Source organism: Salmo salar, chromosome ssa09 (assembly GCF_905237065.1).
Source record: "Salmo salar chromosome ssa09, Ssal_v3.1, whole genome shotgun sequence".
In the NCBI taxonomy this organism is placed as follows: Eukaryota; Metazoa; Chordata; class Actinopteri; order Salmoniformes; family Salmonidae; genus Salmo; species Salmo salar.
In genome coordinates, this window is record NC_059450.1 from 138414886 (window position 1) to 138434438 (window position 19553).

A 19553-nucleotide genomic window follows, 5' to 3' on the forward strand; every position below is an offset into this window, starting at 1 on the left:
TTTTCAAAAAATGTTGAGAGGAATGGAAGATTCGATATAGGCCGATAGTTTTTTATAATTTCTGGGTCAAGATTCGGCTTTTTCAAGAGAGGCTTTATTACTGCCACTTTTAGTGAGTTTGGTACACAAAAATGCCTTGCTTGAGTGGGCATCCCCCTCTTCTGGAGAGATGCAGAGGAGTGGAGTGGGCCGGTGCATCCTGAACCCTTCTCTCTTTCTGTTTTTCATCTCCTTGAGTGTTTAAAACTCTGTCTTCAAGGTACATGTTGCATCTGTTGTCTCAGTTTGGACACACCTTCTCATTCCAGGGTTTTTCTTTATTTTTACTATTTTCTACATTGTAGAATAATAGTGAAGACATCAGAACTATGAAATAATACATGTAGTAACCAAAAAAGTGTTAAACAAATAAAAAAATATTTTATATTTGAGATTCTTCATCGTAGCCACCCTTTACCTTGATGACAGCTTTGCACACTCTTGGCATTCGCTCAATCAGCTTCATGAGGTAGTCACCTGGAATGCATTTCAATTAACAGGTGTGCCTTGTTAAAAGTTAATTTGTGGAATTTCTTTCCTTCTTAATGTGTTTGAGCCAGTCAGTTGTGTTGTGACAAGGTAGGGTTGGTATACAGAAGATAGCCCTATTTGGTAAAAGACCAAGTCCATATTATGGCAAGAACAGCTCAAATAAGCAAGAGAAACGACAGTCCATCATTACTTTAAGACATGAAGGTCAGTCAATCTGGAAAATCTGAAGAACTTTGAAAGTTTCTTAATGAACAGTCGCAAAAACCATCAAGCGTTATGATGAAACTGTCTCTCATGAGGACTGCCACAGGAAAGGAAAACCCAGAGTTACCTCTGCTGCAGAGGATAAGTTCATTAAACTGTTCAGAGGAGACCGCGTGAATCAGGCCTTTATGGTCGAATTGCTGCAAAGAAACCACTACTAAAGGACACCAGTAAGAAGAAGTGACTTGCTTGGGCCAAGAAACACAAGCAATGGACATTAGACCGGTGGAAATCTGTCAGTTTCGTTACTAGCTAGCTACCTTTTGAGTTTGGATCCTGCGATGCAGTTTGCATTAGTTGCTAGGACCGCTACTATCTGTCCAGTGATCCTGCCTAGCTGCTAGCTAGCTGCCTATCAAGCTAGCTTGAATGTAGCCCGCGACGCACTTCGCCATTTTGTCTGAGACTGCGGATTGTCCCTGGCTTGTGGCTGTCTAGACCACTGCTGTTTGTTGTTGTTGTTTTCAATATTCCCTGCGACCTGCCCTGTCTGGAACTGCATGGAGTAACAGCATAACCTAATGTTGTTACCATGACAAAGACCAAAGCTGGCGGGAGTACCTTTGAGGACAGTGGAGTTTCTCTATCACAGGTGAAGGATCTTTTAAACAAACAAAAACAGTTCTAAAGCAGTTGTTACTACAACAAGAAAATAGCTTCAACTTTTTTGTCCGAATACTGGTGGAACTACTAAAAGAATGGATGACCTGACCAGAGAGGTCCAGGACCTGAAGAACAGTTTGCAGTTTTCCCAGTGTTAGCTTGTTTAAACAGGAGAACGGCAAGATGACCGCAGTCTGTAAGTCATTGGGAGAGGACATCAGTTCTGTATATGAATCCAATATAACAATAACAGAGAAATCATCTCGAGGGGCAATCAAGGTGGAACAACATGGTTGTGGACGGAATTGCAGAATCTCCACATGAGACCTGGACGGAGTCTGAGGACAAATTGAGGGAAATGATCTCGGAGAAACTGGAGATGGACCACAGGAAGATTGAGGTGGAGCACGCCCACAGGACTGGAAAACCCAACACCGGCCCAGGTGACAGGCCCAGGCCGATAGTGGTCAAGTTCCAGAGGTTCAAGGACAAGGTACAGTAGCTGTTCTGGAAAGAGCCAAGAACTTCAGAGGAACGTACAGTGCATTCTGAAAGTATTCAGACCCCTTGACTTTTTCCACCTTTTGTTACGTTACAGCCTTATTTTAAAATGGATTAAATAGTTATTTTCCCCTCATTAATCTACACACAATACCCCATAATGACAAATCTTGGGTATGATGCTACAAGCTTGGCACACCTGTATTTGGGGAGTTTCTCCCATTCTTCTCTGCAGATCCTCTCAAGCTCTGTCAGATTGGAGGGGAGCATTGCTGCACAGCTATTTTCAGGTCTCTCCAGAGATGTTCGATCGGGTTCAAATCCAGGCTCTAGCTGGGCCACTCAAGGAAATTCAGAGACTTGTCCAGAAGCCACTCCTGCGTTGTCTTGGCTGTGTGCTTAGGGTCGTTGTTCTGTTGGAAGACGAACCTTCAGCCCCAGTCTGAGGTCCTGAGGGCTCTGGAGCGGGTTTTCATCAAGGATCTCGCTATACTTTTTTATAAATGTGCAACAATTTTTTAAAACCTCTTTCCCTTGATCCTGGCCAGTCTCCCAGTCCCTGCCGCTGAAAACATCCCCACAGCATGATGCTGCCACCACCATGCTTCACCGTAGGGATGGTGCCAGGTTTTCTTCAGACGTGACGCTTGGCATTCAGGCCAAAGAGTTCAATCTTGGTTTCATCAGACAGGAGAATCTTGTTTCTCATGGTCTGAGAGTCTTTAGGTGCCTTTTAGCAAACTTCAAGAGGGCTGTCATGTGCCTTTTACTGAGGAGTGGCTTCTGTCTGGCCACTCTACCATAAAGGTCTGATTAGTGGAGTGCTGCAGAGATGGTTGTCCTTCTGGAAGGTTCTCCCATCTCCACAGAGGAACTCTAGAGCTCTGTCTGAGTGACAATTGTGTTCTTTGTCACCTCCCTGACCAAGGCCCTTCTCCCCAGATTGATCAGTTTGGCCGGGTGGCCAGCTCTAGGAAGAGTCTTGAGGGTTACAGAATTCTTCCATTCAAGTATGATGGAGGCTACTGTGTTCTTGGGGACCTTCAATGCTGCAGACATTTTTTGTTGCTCTTCCCCAGGTCTGTGCCTCGACCCAATCCTGTCTCGGAACTCTCCATTTCCTTCGACCTCATAGCTTGGTTTTTACTCTGACATGCACTGTCAACTGTGGGACCTTATATAGACAGGTGTGTGCCTTTCCAAATCATGTCCAATCAATTGAATTTACCACAGGTGGACTCCAATCAAGTTGTTGAAATATCTCAAGGATGCTCAATGGAAACAGAATGCACTTGAGCTCAACTTCGAGTGTCATAGCAAAGGGTCTGAAACGTATGTAAATAATGTTTTTCTGTTTAAAAGAAAATGATAAACCTGTTTTTGCTTTGTCAATATGGGGTATTGTGTGTAGATTGATGAGGAAAAATATTAATTTAATACATTTTAGAATAAGTCTGTAACGTAACAAAATATGTAAAAAGTCAATGGGTCTGAATACTTTCCGAATGCACTGTTCATCTTAATCAACTAGGACTATCTTGAAGCTGTGCGCCAGAAGAGGAAAGAACTTATGCCAGCCATGAAAGCTGCCAGAGTGCGTGGGGACATTGCTTATATCCGCTATGACAGGCTTGTTGTCCACCCTCCCTCCCAAAAGCCTGGAAGGGATGAGAGAGCCAAGCCTATGGGTTTGTAGCTTCAACCCCGCAGCATACACATATATTCAGAGCCATATCCCTGTAATGCTCAGAGAAGAACTTATGTAAAATTGTATTGAAGTGTTGTTGCCGGGTCACTTGGCACATCTAAAGCCTTTTCCTTTGGGGTGTTGTATAGGCCACCAAGTGCTAACAGTCAGTATCTAAATAATATGTGTGAAATGCTTGATATTGTATGTGATGTAAACAGAGAGGTCTATTTTCTTGGGGACCTGAAGATTGACTGGTTTTCATCAAGCTGTCCACTCAAGAGGAAGCTTCTCACTCTAACCAGTGCCTGTAATCTGGTTCGGGTTATTAATCAACCTACCAGGGTGTTTACAAACACTACAGGAACAAGATCATCCACATGTAAAATCACATTTTTACTAATACTGTAGAACTTTGTTCTAAAGCTGTATATGCATTGGATGCTGTGATCACAATATAGTGGCTATGTCCAGGAAAGCCAAAGTTCCAAAGGCTGGGCCAAAATAGTGTATAAAAAATCATACAAAAGATTTTGCTGTGACTCTTATGTGGATGATGTTAAAATATTTGTTAAGGGTCCATGGATTGATGAGGAATTGAAAAACTGTATGGCTGAAATAAATGGGGGAAAAGGAGTGGCTAATAAGTCTGGCTGACTTACGGCAAATTGAGAAATTATGTGATTAAACTCAACAAAAATAATAAAATGTATTATGAAGCCAAGATCAATGATATAGGCCCTCTACTCTTTTCCATTTTTAGCAATAACCTGCAACTGGCAAAACAAGGCATGTGTGTCCATATATGCTGATGATTCAACCATATATGCCTCAGCAACCACAGCTAATGAAGTCACTGAAACCCTTAACAAAGAGTTGCAGTCAGTTTTGGAATGGGTGGCCAGTAATAAACTGGTCCTGAACATCTCTATAACTAAGATCATTGTATTTGGTACAAATCATTCTCTAAGTTCTAGACCTCAGCTGAATATAGTATTGAATGGTGTGGCTGTTGAACAAGTTGAGGAGACTAAATTACTTGGCGTTACCTTAGATTGTAAACTGTCATGGTCAAAACATATAGATTCAATGGTTGTAAAGATGGGGAGAGGTCTGTCTGTAATAAAGAGATGCTCTGCTTACTCCACAAAGTAAGTCCTGCAGGCTCAATTTTTGTATCTTATCTTGATTATTGTCCAGTCATATGGTCAAGTGCTGCAAAGAAAGACCTAGTAAAGCTGCAGGCAGCTGGTCCAGAACAGAGCATCAGGTCTTGCTCTTCATTGTAATCAGAGGGCTAATATTAATACTATGCATGCCAGTCTCTCTTGGCTAAGAGTTGAGGAGAGACGACTGCATCACTTCTTGTTTTCATAAGAAGCAATGTGTTGGAAATTGTTTGCATAGTCTACTTACACACAGCACTGACACACACACTAACACCACCAGACATGCCACCAGGGGTCTTTTCACAGTCCCCAGGTCCAGAACAAATTCAAGGAAGCGTACAGTATTCTACCGAGCCATGAGTGCATGAAACTCCCTTCCATCTTATATAGCGCAAGTGAAGAGCGAACCTGGTTTCAAAAAACAAACAAGTCAACCCCTCACGGCACAACGCCGCTCCCCCATGTCAAATCAAATCAAATTGTATTGGTCACATACACATGGTTAGCAGATGTTATTGCGAGTGTAGCGAAATGTGCTTCTAGTTCCGACCGTGCAGTAATATCTAACCTAATTAACTACCTAACTACCTTATACACACAATTCTAAGTGAAGGGATGGAATACGAATATATGGATGACCGAGCGGCATAGGCAAGATGCAATAGATGGTATAAAATACAGTATATACATATGAGATGAGTAATACGAGATGAGTAATGCAAAATATGTAAACATTATTGAAGTGGCATTATTAAAGTGACTAGTGATCCATTTATTAAAGTGGCCAATGATTTCAAGTCTGTATGTAGGCAGCAGCCTCTCTGTGTTAGTGGTGGCTGTTTAACAGTCTGATGGCCTTGAGATAGAATCTGTTTTTCAGTCTCTCGGTCCAAGCTTTGATGCACCTGTACTGATCTCGCCTTCTGGATGGTAGCGGGGTGAACAGGCAGTGGCTCGGGTTGTTGTTGTCATTGATGACCGTTTTAGCCTTCCTGTGACATCGGGTGCTGTAGGTGTCCTGGAGGGCAGGTAGTTTGCCCCCGGTGATGCGTTGTACAGACCGCACCACCCTCTGGAGAGCCTTGCGGTTGTGGGCGGTGCAGTTGCCGTACCAGGCGGTGATACAGCCCAACAGGATGCTCTCAATTGTGAATCTGTAAAGGTTTGTGAGGGTTTTAGGTGACAAGCCAAATTTCTTCAGCCTCCTGAGGTTGAAGAGGCCCTGTTGTGCCTTCTTCACCTCACTGTCTGTGTGGGTGGACCATTTCAGTTTGTCCGTGATGTGAACGCCGAGGAACTTTAAAACTTTCCACCTTCTCCACTGCTGTCCCGTCAATGTGGATAGGGGGGGTGCTCCCTCTGCTGTTTCCTGAAGTCCACGATCATCTCCTTTGTTTTGTTGACGTTGAGTGAGAGGTTGTTTTCCTGACACCACACTCCAAGTGTCCTCACCTCCTCCCTGTAGGCTGTCTCGTCATTGTTGGTAATCAAGCCCACTGTAGTTGTGTCATCTGCAAACTTGATGATTGAGTTGGAGGCGTGCATGGCCACGCCGTCATGGGTGAACAGGGAGTCCAGGAGGGGGCTGAGCATACACCCTTGTGGGGCCCCAGTGTTGAGGATCCGCGAAGTGGAGATGTTGTTTCCTACCTTCACCACCTGGGGGCGACCCGTTAGGAAGTCCAGGCCCCAATTGCACAGGGCGGGGTTGAGACCCAGGGCCTCAAGCTTAATGATGAGTTTGGAGGGTACTATGGTGTTAAATGCTGAGCTGTAGTCAATGAACAGCATTCTTACATAGGTATTCCTCTTGTCCAGATGAGTTAGGGCAGTGTGATGGCGATTGCATCGTCTGTGGACCTATTGGGGTGGTATGCAAATTGATGTGGGTCTAGAGTGGCAGGTATGGTGGAGGTGATATGATTCTTGACTAGTCTCTCAAAGCACTTCATAATGACAGAAGTGAGTGCTACGGGGCGATAGTCATTTACTTCAGTTACCTTGTTGTGTGTATGTACTGACATGTACAGTATGTGTAACTGATAGATGCACACACACACACTATATGTTCATGTTTTTAAACATATGTAAATTGTAAAGTATTTTGTTGCTGTCTTTTTTGTTATATGACGGACCCCAGTAAGACTAGCTGTCACCATTGGCGTTGGATAATGGTCATCCTAATAAATCAAATCAAAAGATTGGTGTTAACATGGGCGAGAGTTTCCTTCCACCATATTTTTTTCACCAGTCTCTGTGCTATTGACTTTATAATTTATACCTAATCTAACCTATGACCTGACCCAATACTTTTGTAGTCTTTTTGAATGGTTTTCAATGGGCAAAAAATGTAGTGCAATGGTGTTCAGTGCAAAACCTCAATAAAAGGCATCTGGCAGAAGTAAATTCATCCCCAAACATGACTATAATTGTATATATATCTTTCTTTGCAAGAAATAACATCCCCAAAAACACACCAAAAAAACTATTAATCACAACTGTCTCCTAGCCTCCCAGGCATGTTTTCTGTCCTTAACCCTGAAACTGAAACAAAATATACATCTTTTTATACAACTATAACAAAATAAAAACTAGCAAATCAGGTCTGAAAACTACCAAACTAAACTGAATTTCAAATAAAAAAGAAAATATCTTTGATAAAGTGCAGTCCATTTACACAGATAATGCAGCTCTCTGTGAGGGCGCTGAGTGTCTATGGAACAGAGCTGTGGGGACATAAAGCTTTATAGTTAACAAATGCCTTGTCTGTTTCTCCTCTCCTCCGCATCAGTAGTCCAGTACATTGTGGAATCTTGCCTATGTCAAATCTAAAATGTATGAGGAATTTCTGTTCTAATCTTATTGATTTATGAGCAGAAGCCCAAACATGAAGAATAGATTTTTCTTAATCATTCTCCTGCTTATTTTAGGAGAATCTCATTTTGGTTATTTTTCACCCTTGAGCTCTTAGTGTGTGTATTTCACACAGTTATTATGTGTGTGTATTTTGAAGCGAGCAAGTGATGATAACATGAGCTGACCTGTTGTAAATTCTACTAAAGATTTTCTTTGACCATCATTTTTAGCTTGAGGCCACATTGAGTTCCATTGTGGAAGTCTTCAGCTACACTAGTGTTAGGGAGCAGGGTTGGTGTGTGTGTAGTGTAGTGCCTCTGTACGCAGTCTCTCAGTGGGGCTGCTGGGGGGTGGTGGGCAGAAGCAGGAAGAAAACCAGTATGGATGTTTACTGTAGTTTGCCTTGCCCTGTAACACACTACAATGCCATTTAGAAAAACAACAGCAACATAGCAATAAAATAACACACACAAAAACCAAGTCATTACATTACTACAGTACTGTGTAAAGTGTTTCCACGATGATGGACATGCGTCCCATCCCGCCCCTCCCACCCTCCCTCCCTCCCTCCCTCCCTCCCTCCCTATACTATACCCCTATCTCTCAGGGTTCCCAGATTATGGGTTCTATTCCGGGGCCGGGCCCAGTGACCTGCGGGGCCCCCCCTGCTCCTTTGCCGACTATGGCTCCCTGGGGCCCCAGGCTGCTCAGATGCTGCAGCACAGTGAGCATCATGCCACCTCCGCCTGCAACTCCCCCCTCCAGCACCACCTGCAGCACAGCCCGGACCCCTTTAAGAGCCCAGGTGTGTACCCTGCTAACGTCTCCTTCAATCCTTCAATCAGTCAATGATGCCATTCAAGTTACGAATTCATGAGGCTATTGTGAGAGAGAGAAAAAGAGAGGGAGTGTAAAAGAAAGAGAGAGGAAAGAGGAGTTTATAGAGACAGAGAAGGGAACAATAACTATCACAGGAAGGTGATGTACTGTAGCGTAGCACCCCTGGTAGGCTGGACAATAGAACGAGTCAAAATTCACCCAAGGCTGAAAAACAGCAAAATAACATTTGCTAAGCTGGAACACTAGTGCGAGCCCATAGCAAATTAATGGAATCGAACGTTTGCAGAGCCTGTTTTGACTGGAGTGATGCTTAGAATTCCATTTTGCCTAAATGGCACAAAAAAATGTATCACTTTTTATTTTACCACTACAATCTGTTCGTCGGACGAAACTAAAAACAAACAACTTGTGTAGAAAGTAAACTTCCGCACCTCGATTGTGTGTCAAATGTGCTTATGTCTGCGTAATGAGAAAGTAGGGAAAAAATGAAAACTTCTGACGATTTCTGGTCTAGTGATCGATGACAAACAAGCTCGCTGCCCAGACTTACATAATTACAAAGAGGAGATTCTCCTGATTAAAATGGTGCCCGACAAAAAATATAAATATATACATCGTGAGATATTTGACGAAATAGACTGGCATGCCGCTCCATAGGAAAACAATGGGTGGAGCTCAGCGTTCCAAGGGCAAAATGTATTTTGGGGCTAATATTTGATGACAACCAAGCTCGCTGGCCAAACTTACATAATTAGGAAGAGGAGATTCTCATGATTAAAATGGCATCCGACTTGAAAAAAATCTAAAAATACACATTGCGAGATATTTGGCGAAATAGACAGACATGCCAAAAATTCCCCTATAGTAAACAATGGAGTTCCTCAGAGTTCCATGAGTAATTTTTAGTTTGTTTACTTTTTAACTATAAACAACTTGAGCAGGTCTCATTGCCAACAATAGTGAAGCAGGCATTGTGACGTAGAACAATAAGCTGGGAATAGAACGTTCTGAAGGCGAGTTGGTGCCACGGTGCTCAATAGAACTAATAGGATCTGGCAGGGTGAAAAAGGCCCTAAAATAAGGCCTGTTTTTTCGTGATCACTTCAAAACGACGGCGAGCAGCTGGGAAATATGGTCATATTATGAAACTGGGCTCCACGGTGGATGCAATGAACTCGTTTTTATCAGAAAAAAAGCGTAGTTAAAAATGTTATGTGTCCAGCCTACCCCCTAGTTTGATATGTATGTATACATGTCTCTGTCTGCTTACTCACTTCATGTGGAGCTGAGGGAAGGATAGATGGATGTCTGTTGACAGACAGACACCCTGTTCTCATTTCACACAGTTATGGTGACCTAATGTACTGTAGTGCCTACAAACATTTAAATGTTTTATATTTAAGTCATTTAGAAGACGCTCCTGTCCAGAGCGACTTACAGGAGCAATGAGGGTTAAGTGCCTTGCTCAAGGGCACATCGACAGATTTGTTCCCCTAGTCAGCTCAGGGATTTGAACCAGCAAACGTTTAGTTACTGGCTCAATGCTCTTAAACACTAGGCTACCTGCTGCCCTACATAGGCATACAGTACATGTATAAGTGTTACTCATTTTCAGTTCAGCATACAGTGTATTGTTGTCAGTACTGGTTTTTGTTTAAGATATATCAAGGACAATTTTATTTATTCTTATAACACTCTTCAAATATTGATCTCCATCCCTTGCTTACCCACATTGCATCTTGTTTGTTGGTACAGTGTATTACTTTTTCATGTAAGGTGATGAACCATAATTGACATGACTGCATTTATATGTATTTAGACTGCTCATTTAAGTAAGAGAGAGAGAACCCTGATGAGGAATCTGTCATAAAGAATGAGTGCCCATAAATTTAGCTCCCAAAGCTTGTATTTGACTCTTGTTACAAAAGTATGACAAGCGTTCATGAATATCATCATGAATAAGTTGAGCAAAAGTTCTGTGGCAAATTTTTCCTGTTGGCTTGACATCTTTCGAGATATTGTTTTGTTGCTGGAATGTAGTCTATTTGATGAGCAAAGAAGGAACAACGAGTTGCAGAAAGCATTGAACAGGTTACTTACTATCATAGCTCATCCACTGACAGTCTGAATGATATGGTTTTTAGAAACACACACCTTACTGTTCTTTTGCTTTGCCAGTTCTTTTGTTGGTACCTTAAAACCCCATTTCCTGTAAATCTAGACTGGAGCATTTTATTGCAATGAGATCGGGTTACTCTGACCTTTTTAAATCACCAATAGTGTTCTAACCCCACAACTGTGCTCCAATCAGCGTAAGTCATGTGTAGTTATTAGTGGGGCTGACAGTGTGGTTCAAATACCTAATCCTGTTCAACATGGGAACGGCTGGGGGGGATGTGCAATTCAACAAAGTCCACCAATTATGAGGGATCTAGCCTGCTGTATAAACAGAGATAGAGTGGGTAATTGGTTAAAACAGTCTTGTTAGGACTGGGTCACTCTGATAAGAACAGTGCAGCCAATCAGAGACATTGCTTGATACTACTAAGCAGCAGTGTCACTCTGAGAAGTGGTTTATTTCTCCCTCACAAAGAGGCTACCGTAACTTTGTCATTATTTAATCTGCTGATGTTAGGGGGAGAAGGAATTTTTGATCTGGTGTGTGTGTGTGTTTTCTACCCCCAAACAGGTAGTACTGTGCCTTTTATACACTTGTTAGAGAGCAACACATTTACACTAACATATTTCACAATCCAATCATCTATGGTGATCATAGACGTGTATCTGTATAGCGTAGCCTACGTAGCTTTGAATGAGATATTTCATTTTGACACGTATTACAATGTGTGGCAAAAATCCACCTCCGTTCTCATCCAGACTGTCTCCTTTCTTGAGCAGGTTTTAAAAACCCTTATTCTCACGAGTCTTCAGATCCAGCGCATTAATAGACTTCCCTTTCAATGAACATCCGCACCAACCGAAAGCCTCCGGCTGCAGTGGAAAGACTGATTTAATATTCCTTTATTAATGGGAGTGTCACTGAGCGGCACTCAGCGAGAAAAATGAGCAGACCACGCCATGGGCTCCCAATTTTTTTATTTAATATATGCTCTTGTTTTTATATATTTTAATTTGTCTTTTCAACACACTAAACAGACGGTCACCTGGTGCTGAGCTGACTGCAGCAATGGCTCAAGTGGTCTAGACAACAATTAGAGTAATTTAAGCCAACCCCATGGTTCCTCGACTTCCCCTATTCTTTTTTTATTTCCTGCTCTCTCATTTCTTAATTTCCAGTATTATTGGTCTGGGATTTCTCCCTGGCGTTGTGTTCTACTTTTCAAAAGACTGTCTAGTGCTCTTTGCCTCTCGCTTTATAGCCATAGTTTTCCCCACATACACTGTCAAGGTCATCTACACTGAACCAAAATATAAACGCAACATGCAAAGATTTTTACTGAGTTACAGTTCATTTAAGGAAATCAGTCAATTAAAATAAATTCATTGTGCCCTAATTTATGGATTTTACATGACTGGGCACGGGCGCAGTCATGGGTGGGCCTGGGAGGGCATAGGCCCACCTACTTCGGAGCCAGACCCCCACCCACTGCGGAGCCAGGCCCAGGCAATCCAAATTATTTTTTTCCCACAAAAAGGCTTTATTACAGACAGAAATCCCCCCCCTCCCATACTGACAAATTCTCTGAAACGACATTGGAGGTGGTATATGGTAGAGAAATGTACATTAAATTATCTGGCAACATTTCTGGTGGACATTCCTGCAGTCAGCATTCCGAATTGCACACTCAATACTTGAGACATCTGTGGCATTGTGTTGTGTGACAAAACTGCACATTTTAGTGGCCTTGTATTGTTCCCAGGTGCACCTGTGTAAAGATCATGCTATTTAATCCGCTTCTTGATATGCCACACCTGTCAGGTGGATGGATTATCTTGGCAAAGGAGAAATGCTCACTAACAGGGATGTAAACACATTTGTGCACAAAATTTGAGAGAAATATGGAACCAACAATTTACATGTTGCATTTATATTTTTGTTCAGTATAGATTGGCTTTTCAGACTTTTTCCCGTCACACATTAACGCACAAACTCTCTTCTGTCTCTCTCTCTTCTCTCTCTCTGGGTGAGCTCTGAGATGCAGAGGGCTCCATCTCTCTGCTCTTTAATGTGTTCTCTCTCTCTCTGCCTCTCTCTCTCTCTCTCTCTCTCTCTGTCTCTCTCTCTCTGCCTCTCTCTCTGCCTCTCTCTGTGTGGAAGGGCCGGCTGGGCTTGGTGGTAGGCTGCCGTGGAAAAGTGACTCGATGATGCAGTCTTTTAGCAGGCATTACCCAGGACACCCTGTGTAATTTCCTGGCTGTCAGGCACCAGCTAGGCCTGATACCCCTGGCACTAAGGGAAAGATAATCACCATCATATATTTAAAGGAGGAGAGAGAGAGGGCCTCTCCTAGTGACAGGTGTTGATTAGATAGGGGGTGTTGTGCCCAAATCCCCAGAGCAATTTACTGTATGAGAGGGATTCATAAACTGGCAGTCATATTTGACGCTGGCGGACGCAAGACGCAGCGCGAGGGGGAGAGATGTAAAAAAGTGATAAGGAGAGGGACCCGCAAAGAGGCAGCTCACTTTTCCTCTGCCACGTTTTTACCTCCTATAGGATCTTGAGATGAGCTCCTTCAGCTGCTGTATAGACAAATAGCCTTCATATCTTCCCTTCTGCGCTCTTTTATAGTTTGCATGGAATATGAATGCTTAGAGTACGTAAAAGTAGAAAACTTGTCATGCATGAGCATCCTAAATTACATCTTCTTTTAGAACCATGTTTGGTTGGAGCTGGTCAGATAGCTTGTAGAATATGTATCCATTTTCCATATGTATATGTTTATACCAGGCTCCTCAAACAAACGGCACATTTAAAAAAGATTAATCAATTTCTGCTTGCGTTACATTCTATTTCAACTGGGGAATAAAGCATTGAGCCTAATAAATGTATACATAAACTATGTACACTCTTCCTTCTTCCTCTCTAATGTTGTCATTTCCTGTTTGACTGTAGTGTATTGAGTTTTGTGCTTTGTGTTTTCCAGCCCAGTATTACTGTGCATGGAAAAGGCTACACGGACACTCCTGACTTGCAAACCGATATTTAATTTCAGAATTGATTAAAATTAGGTTAAAGGGAAAATCCACTCAAACTGGTATTTTGCGTCATCATGATAATGTGGCCGGTGACACTTTGCTTCTTGGAAGTCCAACATCTTGAAAACTTGACTCCTGACATGCAAAACATTTTGGGTTTGTATCAAAAGTGGACTAATGAAAAAAATACCAAAACATCGTTTTTGAGTGGATTTTCTCTTTAAGGTAATGGTTTGGTTAAGGTAAGGGTCAAGTTAGTTGTTTTGCAGTTCACCAGTGTCCTTACAGTCTCTCGCACTGTGCATGCCAGGTCTCAGCCTCGTACTCAGCTTTTATCCATCTCTGCACACCACCAGTCCTAAATATCTGCGTTGCTCATCCCAATTTTGGCTCCCCCGCTTACCTCCCTCCGTTAGGCACCAACCAGGCCCGGCCCGGAGCCTTCCCTGGCACCAACAGTCCCGGGCCCGTGGCTGACCTCTATGGCACTACGAGCCAGGACTCCGGCGTGGGCAACTACATTAGTGCTGCTAGCCCCCAGCCTGGCTCTGGCTTCGGCCACAGCATTGCTGTAAGTATGGCCTACTCCAGCAACTCGTCCACCTCCTCTAATACTGCCTTCATCTTCTCTGTGCTGTCAACCGTCATCCTAATGCTCAGAACAGGAGAATTCCAGGTCTAGCCTTTGAAAGGGTCCTTGTTCAAAGTGCATTATGTAAATCAATAGTAACCCCATGTGCGTTGACACTGTCGTAAGAATATTTTCTCAATGTCCTTTGAAGCCACTGACATTCATTATCCCTGTTGGCTGCTTCTGTCTGGAACCTTTGACGAGGGTATTGATGGATTTTAGCCGGCCGTAGAAAAACCACGGAGGCAAATCTGCTCCAACTAAGATGGATGAGTAACTTAAGGCCACACAGATAATTAATACAGTTCTGCCCTGTTTGAACTCATGTCCAAAACATGAAGGTGTTCTGAAAACAGAATAAGGCTTTTTGTATGTTTGGCCCATCCAACACCTTGTCTTCCAGTGCATTTCTAGCATGTTAGAACTGTAATGGAACCATGTCGGCACATAAAGCACCACTCTGGAAACAGAGAGGACTTGCATTAGATTAGCTAACTGCTGAACCATCTTTTGGAATTTCGAATCGGAATGGAATGTCAACTTCCACTTGACTTTGACAGTTTCAACCTCAATAAGTGAAATGTTGGTTGACAAAGAAGAGCTTGTCTATATTTCAGAAATGACCGGCACATTGGCACTCAAAATCCCTAGTCAGAAATATTTCATGCTGTTGCTATATATGGCTATCCCAACCTACATAGAAGGAAATGGCTAATATTTTTCTCTTCGAGCTCAGTTTTTATGATTTGTCTTATATAGCAAATATTAATTTTTTGGACATTGGTTGTTGAAGTTCAGTTTCACCTACATGTTGGGTTGGGTGACACATTCGCTTTGGAGAAGTACATTTTTTCCACCCTTGATATCATTGCTGAAGTTGTTTTGTGATTCTGCTGGTGGTTTCATGAAAACATGTTAGCATGAATATGATTACATTATAGTTCTACTGATCCATGCAGTCTTAACAAAACCTTGTTCGCACAATACATACACAGTATAGTTAGACATATGAAGCTAACAACATTAGTCTCCTGCTTTAGCAAGCATTAGCCCCTTATCATTGAGCAAATGATCCCAATGGCTAAAATGGATCCTTATTGGTGGTGAATGCAGAAAACCTTCAAAAACGATTTACATGCACCATGTAGAGAACTGCTGTAAGAAGACCTGATACCAATTACTACTGCTGTCCACTGCTGCAGAATTCAGTTGGTTTTAATCACTGCTTCTTATCAAAGAAAAAATGTATTCTTAGTATGTACCACAGCAGTACCCCAGCGGTAACATGCTCTTCTGTGTCCATGTCCATGACTCTTTAGAAATAGGTTTATTTCATTTATGCTGCCTATAAAGAGAGCTCTGCTCTAGGACACAGACAGGTTGGCAGCACCACAATGGGACTGCCTGAGACCCACCTCTGTGTGGCCATTTTCCATATTCAAAATTAAATGGGACCTAAATGCAGTTCCGATGGCCAAAACGAACCTAACTTGAGGAAATTAATGAGATACATTTCCATTCATGCTGGCAGCACATCCTATGACAAAAATATACTCACCATTAATAGGTTTATTTTTTGCCTTTTTCCCTGAAATGCATATTGACACAAGTACTAACTGTACACTTTTAGGGCCCCTTGATTGCAACCGCTTTTACAAATGGATACCATTGAAACCTAACAGGTGGTTGGTTGCCATCTCATTCGAGGTATTATGTCATTTATATAATATTTTATTCTTTTTTTACCTATTCTATTTTCATGTTATTTCTGTCTGATTTAGTTCCTCTCCCTCAAAAAACAAGACAACACTTTTTACAGGGTTTCTACACATTGCTTACATTTCTGCATTCTTATTTTGTATATTTGTATATGTGTATTGAAAACCCTTTAAAAAGTGAATGTCATTTTCCATTGTGACATCATCCTGAGAGTTGAAATGCACATTTCTAACTTGTAATGCTCCGACACTATTTCCCCCAATACTGTCACTTTGTTACTCTGTTTCCAGAAGGCTAAGCATGTATTCCGTTAAAATAAATGATGAAAGTAGTCTGCATAAGAAAAGTGTACTGGGTTTATGCAAACCTTGCTGTTGCTTTCCTCACTGTTGCTTTCTCTTATGTTGTCAATGTATATAATGTAGCTAGCTTTACACTGGAATTCAGCAATCAATCAAGAGTCATAACCAAGTCAGTCATATCTAGTGCTGTGGGTTGGCATTAGCTATTTAAGCAATAAGGCCGGAGGGGGTGTGCTATATGACCAATATACCACGGCTGTTCTTAAGCACGACACAACGCAGAGTACCTGGATACAGCCCTTAGCCTTGGTATATTGGCAGTATATCACAAACATTGCTATTATGAACTGGTTACCAACGTAATTAGAGCAGTAAAAATTTATGTTTTGTCATACCTGTGGTATACGGTCTGATATACCACAGCTTTCAGCCAATCAGCATTCAGGGCTCGAACCACCCTGTTTACAATCTGGGAACAGACTCTGGTTTCTTTGCCGTGCTACTGTTCAGTATATGGAGATAGAGTTGTGAGTGAGGTGGAGCTGGATCTGTGCACTCGTTCAGCTTTGGGTAATTTCCTCCGCTCGAGAACACAGCATCTCTACCCTCACCGCCGCTGTTTATCGAGTAGCTTTATGAAAACAAACTTTCAAACATAATTGTCTGACTGTGTAGAAGCCATTTAGAAGCCACATCAGCAAAAACGTGTGTGTATAAAGTGTATTTGTGTGCAGTTTGAGTACAGTATGAGAGGGACAAGTGGAGTGTGTGCATGCTTGCGTGTGTGTACACTGAGTGTGTCTCTCTACAGTGAGAATCTTTGCCTTAGGGCAGTGTTAGTCACTGCAGCAACCCAGCTGCAACAGTCCTCTACACCACTTCAAGTTTCAGTCTTAGGCACTCTGATTTGTGTGGAGTTAGATTAACCCAGACAGAGACACCCCAGTCCAGCTCTCCTCTGGAGTCTTATTCATAAAACCCTCTGTTGGACAGATGTTTCAGACTGGTGGAAGTGATTGCATGGTGTCACCACTGATCTAGTGACCACTATGTAGCACCCTATGTAGGACCCTATGTACCCCTGTGTAGCCCCCTATGTAGCACCCTATGTAGCCCCCTGTGTAGCACCCTATGTAGCCCCCTGTGTAGCCCCTATGTAGCCCCCTGTGTAGCACCCTATGTAGCCCCCTGTGTAGCCCCCTGTGTAGCCCCCTATGTAGCCCCCTGTGTAGCACCCTGTGTAGCCCCTTGTGTAGCCCCTATGTAGCACCCTGTGTAGCCCCTATGTAGCACCCTGTGTAGCACCCTATGTAGCCCCCTATGTAGCACCATATGTCCTTTCGTGAATTGCTGTGAAATGGAATGACGCGACAGATGTAGTCATCAGTTTCTCTAGTTTTCACCGTATGTATTTTTGTCTGATCACCATGGGTCTGGGAGGCAGTGGGTGTACATTTGTTGTTGAAATGCACTGCTAGTGTATATAAAAGCACAGCACCACACAGCACAGTGGAAGCCATCAGAGAAAGCAACAGAGTGAAGTGCAGTTTTCTGTAAACCTGCTTTAAAAAAACAAACCCCTCATCTAACTGGTAGCTGGGCGGTACTGCTTGTCTCTGTGCATGCTAGGAGTGATGTCCTGTCCATGCCTGCTGCCCCTCTTCCATAAAGCTCTGTGTCGTGTGGTAGCAGAGATACTACTGGTACCGTATGTTGTGTCTGGGCTGGTGTCTCACTGCCGTGACCATCCTAGCCTGGAATCCTTTCTTGAAGTGAAGCAGGATAATTGAGTGTGGATTCCAGGCTAGTGCCATCCATCTTTCTGGCAGTGAAAAAGCTCCCATGGGATGTAGCAGTCGTTCTGCTCTCTCTCCCCAGCAGAGGCTGGGTTTGAGATGATTCAGGTTGGACCATCTGCTGCTTCAACCAATTCAAACCTCTGTAAAATTGGTTCTACCATCAATCAAATGTTTTAGAATCAAGAGAAATGTAAAATGAAGAGATACAATGGCACAGAAGAAAATATTGGCAGTTGAGGGAAAGGCTATCAGACATGACATACTGTATCAGTGTTACAGAGAAGGGGGAGCTTTTGGTTTTAACTACTGGCTTTGAATGTCTCCGTTTCCCATTCCAGCAGAGTATTTCAGGAGGCCCGGGGAAGACCGGGCGGAGTTTTTAACTGGCTATGTGAACAGGTGATGCCATCCAACACCAAGCACTACAGCATCAACCCACAGGAGAAGAGTGGAGGTGGCACCATGTGAAGAAGAACTGAAGAAAATGTCAAAATCATCTCAGAAAAAGAAACTACAATCTGCTGTACTATAATCCAAACCTGGTGTTCACGTCCATAATATCCAACTGTAACCCAGTAACTTTGTGTTGGATTTAGGTGTTTTTACCTTTAAATGTTCCTTTTTTTAAATCGATTTCGTTTATTTTCTTTCTTTTCAATGTAGTCTTCAAATTAATAAGGAAGATTCATTATATTTTTTACTTAGGATCAAAAATACACAAATATCGGATACTATGTTAAATGAGTAACTATTTATGTAAACTGTCTTATTTCATGTTTTATTTAAAAAAAATAGATTGCTATGTTGCTATGGTTTGTTTTCATCCTTGGTAATGGAAAACATTTCAGGTGTCAGTTTGCACGTACAGTGTATTCGGAATGTATTCAGTCCACTTCACTTTTTGCACATTTTGTTACGTTACAGCCTTATTCTAAAATGTATTACATTGTTTTTTCCCCTCATCAATCTAAGCACATTACCCCATAATGACAAAGCAAAAACAGGTTTTTAGAATTTTTTGCAAATGTATTACAAATAAAAAACATCATATTTACATAAGTATTCAGACCCTTTACTCAGTACTTTGGTGAAACACGTTGGGCAGCGATTACAGCATCGAGTCTTCTTGGGTATGACACTACAAACTTGGCAAACCTGTATTTGTTGAGTTTCTCCCATTCTTCTCAGCAGATCCTCTCAAGCTCTGTCAGGTTGAATAGGGAGTGTCGCTGCACAGCTATTTTCAGGTCTCTCCAGAGATGTTCGATCAGGTTCATGTCCGAGACTTGTTCCGATGCCACTCCTGCGTTGTCTTGGCTGTGTGCTTAGGGTTGTTGTCCTGTTGGAAGGTGAACCTTCACCCCAGTCTGAGGTCCTGAGTGTTCTAGAGCATGTTGTCATGAAGGATATCTCTGTACTTTGCTCCATTCATTTTCCCTCGATCCTGACTAGTCTGTCAGAGCGACCATCAGGTTCTTGGTTCCATGACCA

The 19553-nt window shown here is 42.5% G+C and overlaps 1 protein-coding gene across 9 annotated transcripts in view; it reads left to right on the top strand.

The window, feature by feature from the left end:
- The window catches only part of LOC106613081 (RNA-binding protein Musashi homolog 2), a 326713-nt gene extending 307574 nt beyond the window's left edge, over positions 1 to 19139 (top strand). For 2 of the 9 annotated variants that reach the window (XM_045724695.1, XM_045724696.1), the window contains exon 12: positions 18401 to 19136. In XM_045724695.1, coding sequence (XP_045580651.1) covers positions 18401 to 18465 — 65 coding nt within the window. In that variant the 3' untranslated portion in view covers positions 18466 to 19136. Of the gene's footprint in view, positions 1 to 8218; positions 8417 to 14027; positions 14183 to 15872; positions 15950 to 18400 lie in introns of all 9 variants that reach the window. The other 7 variants (XM_045724689.1, XM_045724692.1, XM_045724688.1 and 4 more) reach the window with 7 other exon arrangements.
- Positions 19140 to 19553: the final 414 nt, after the last annotated feature.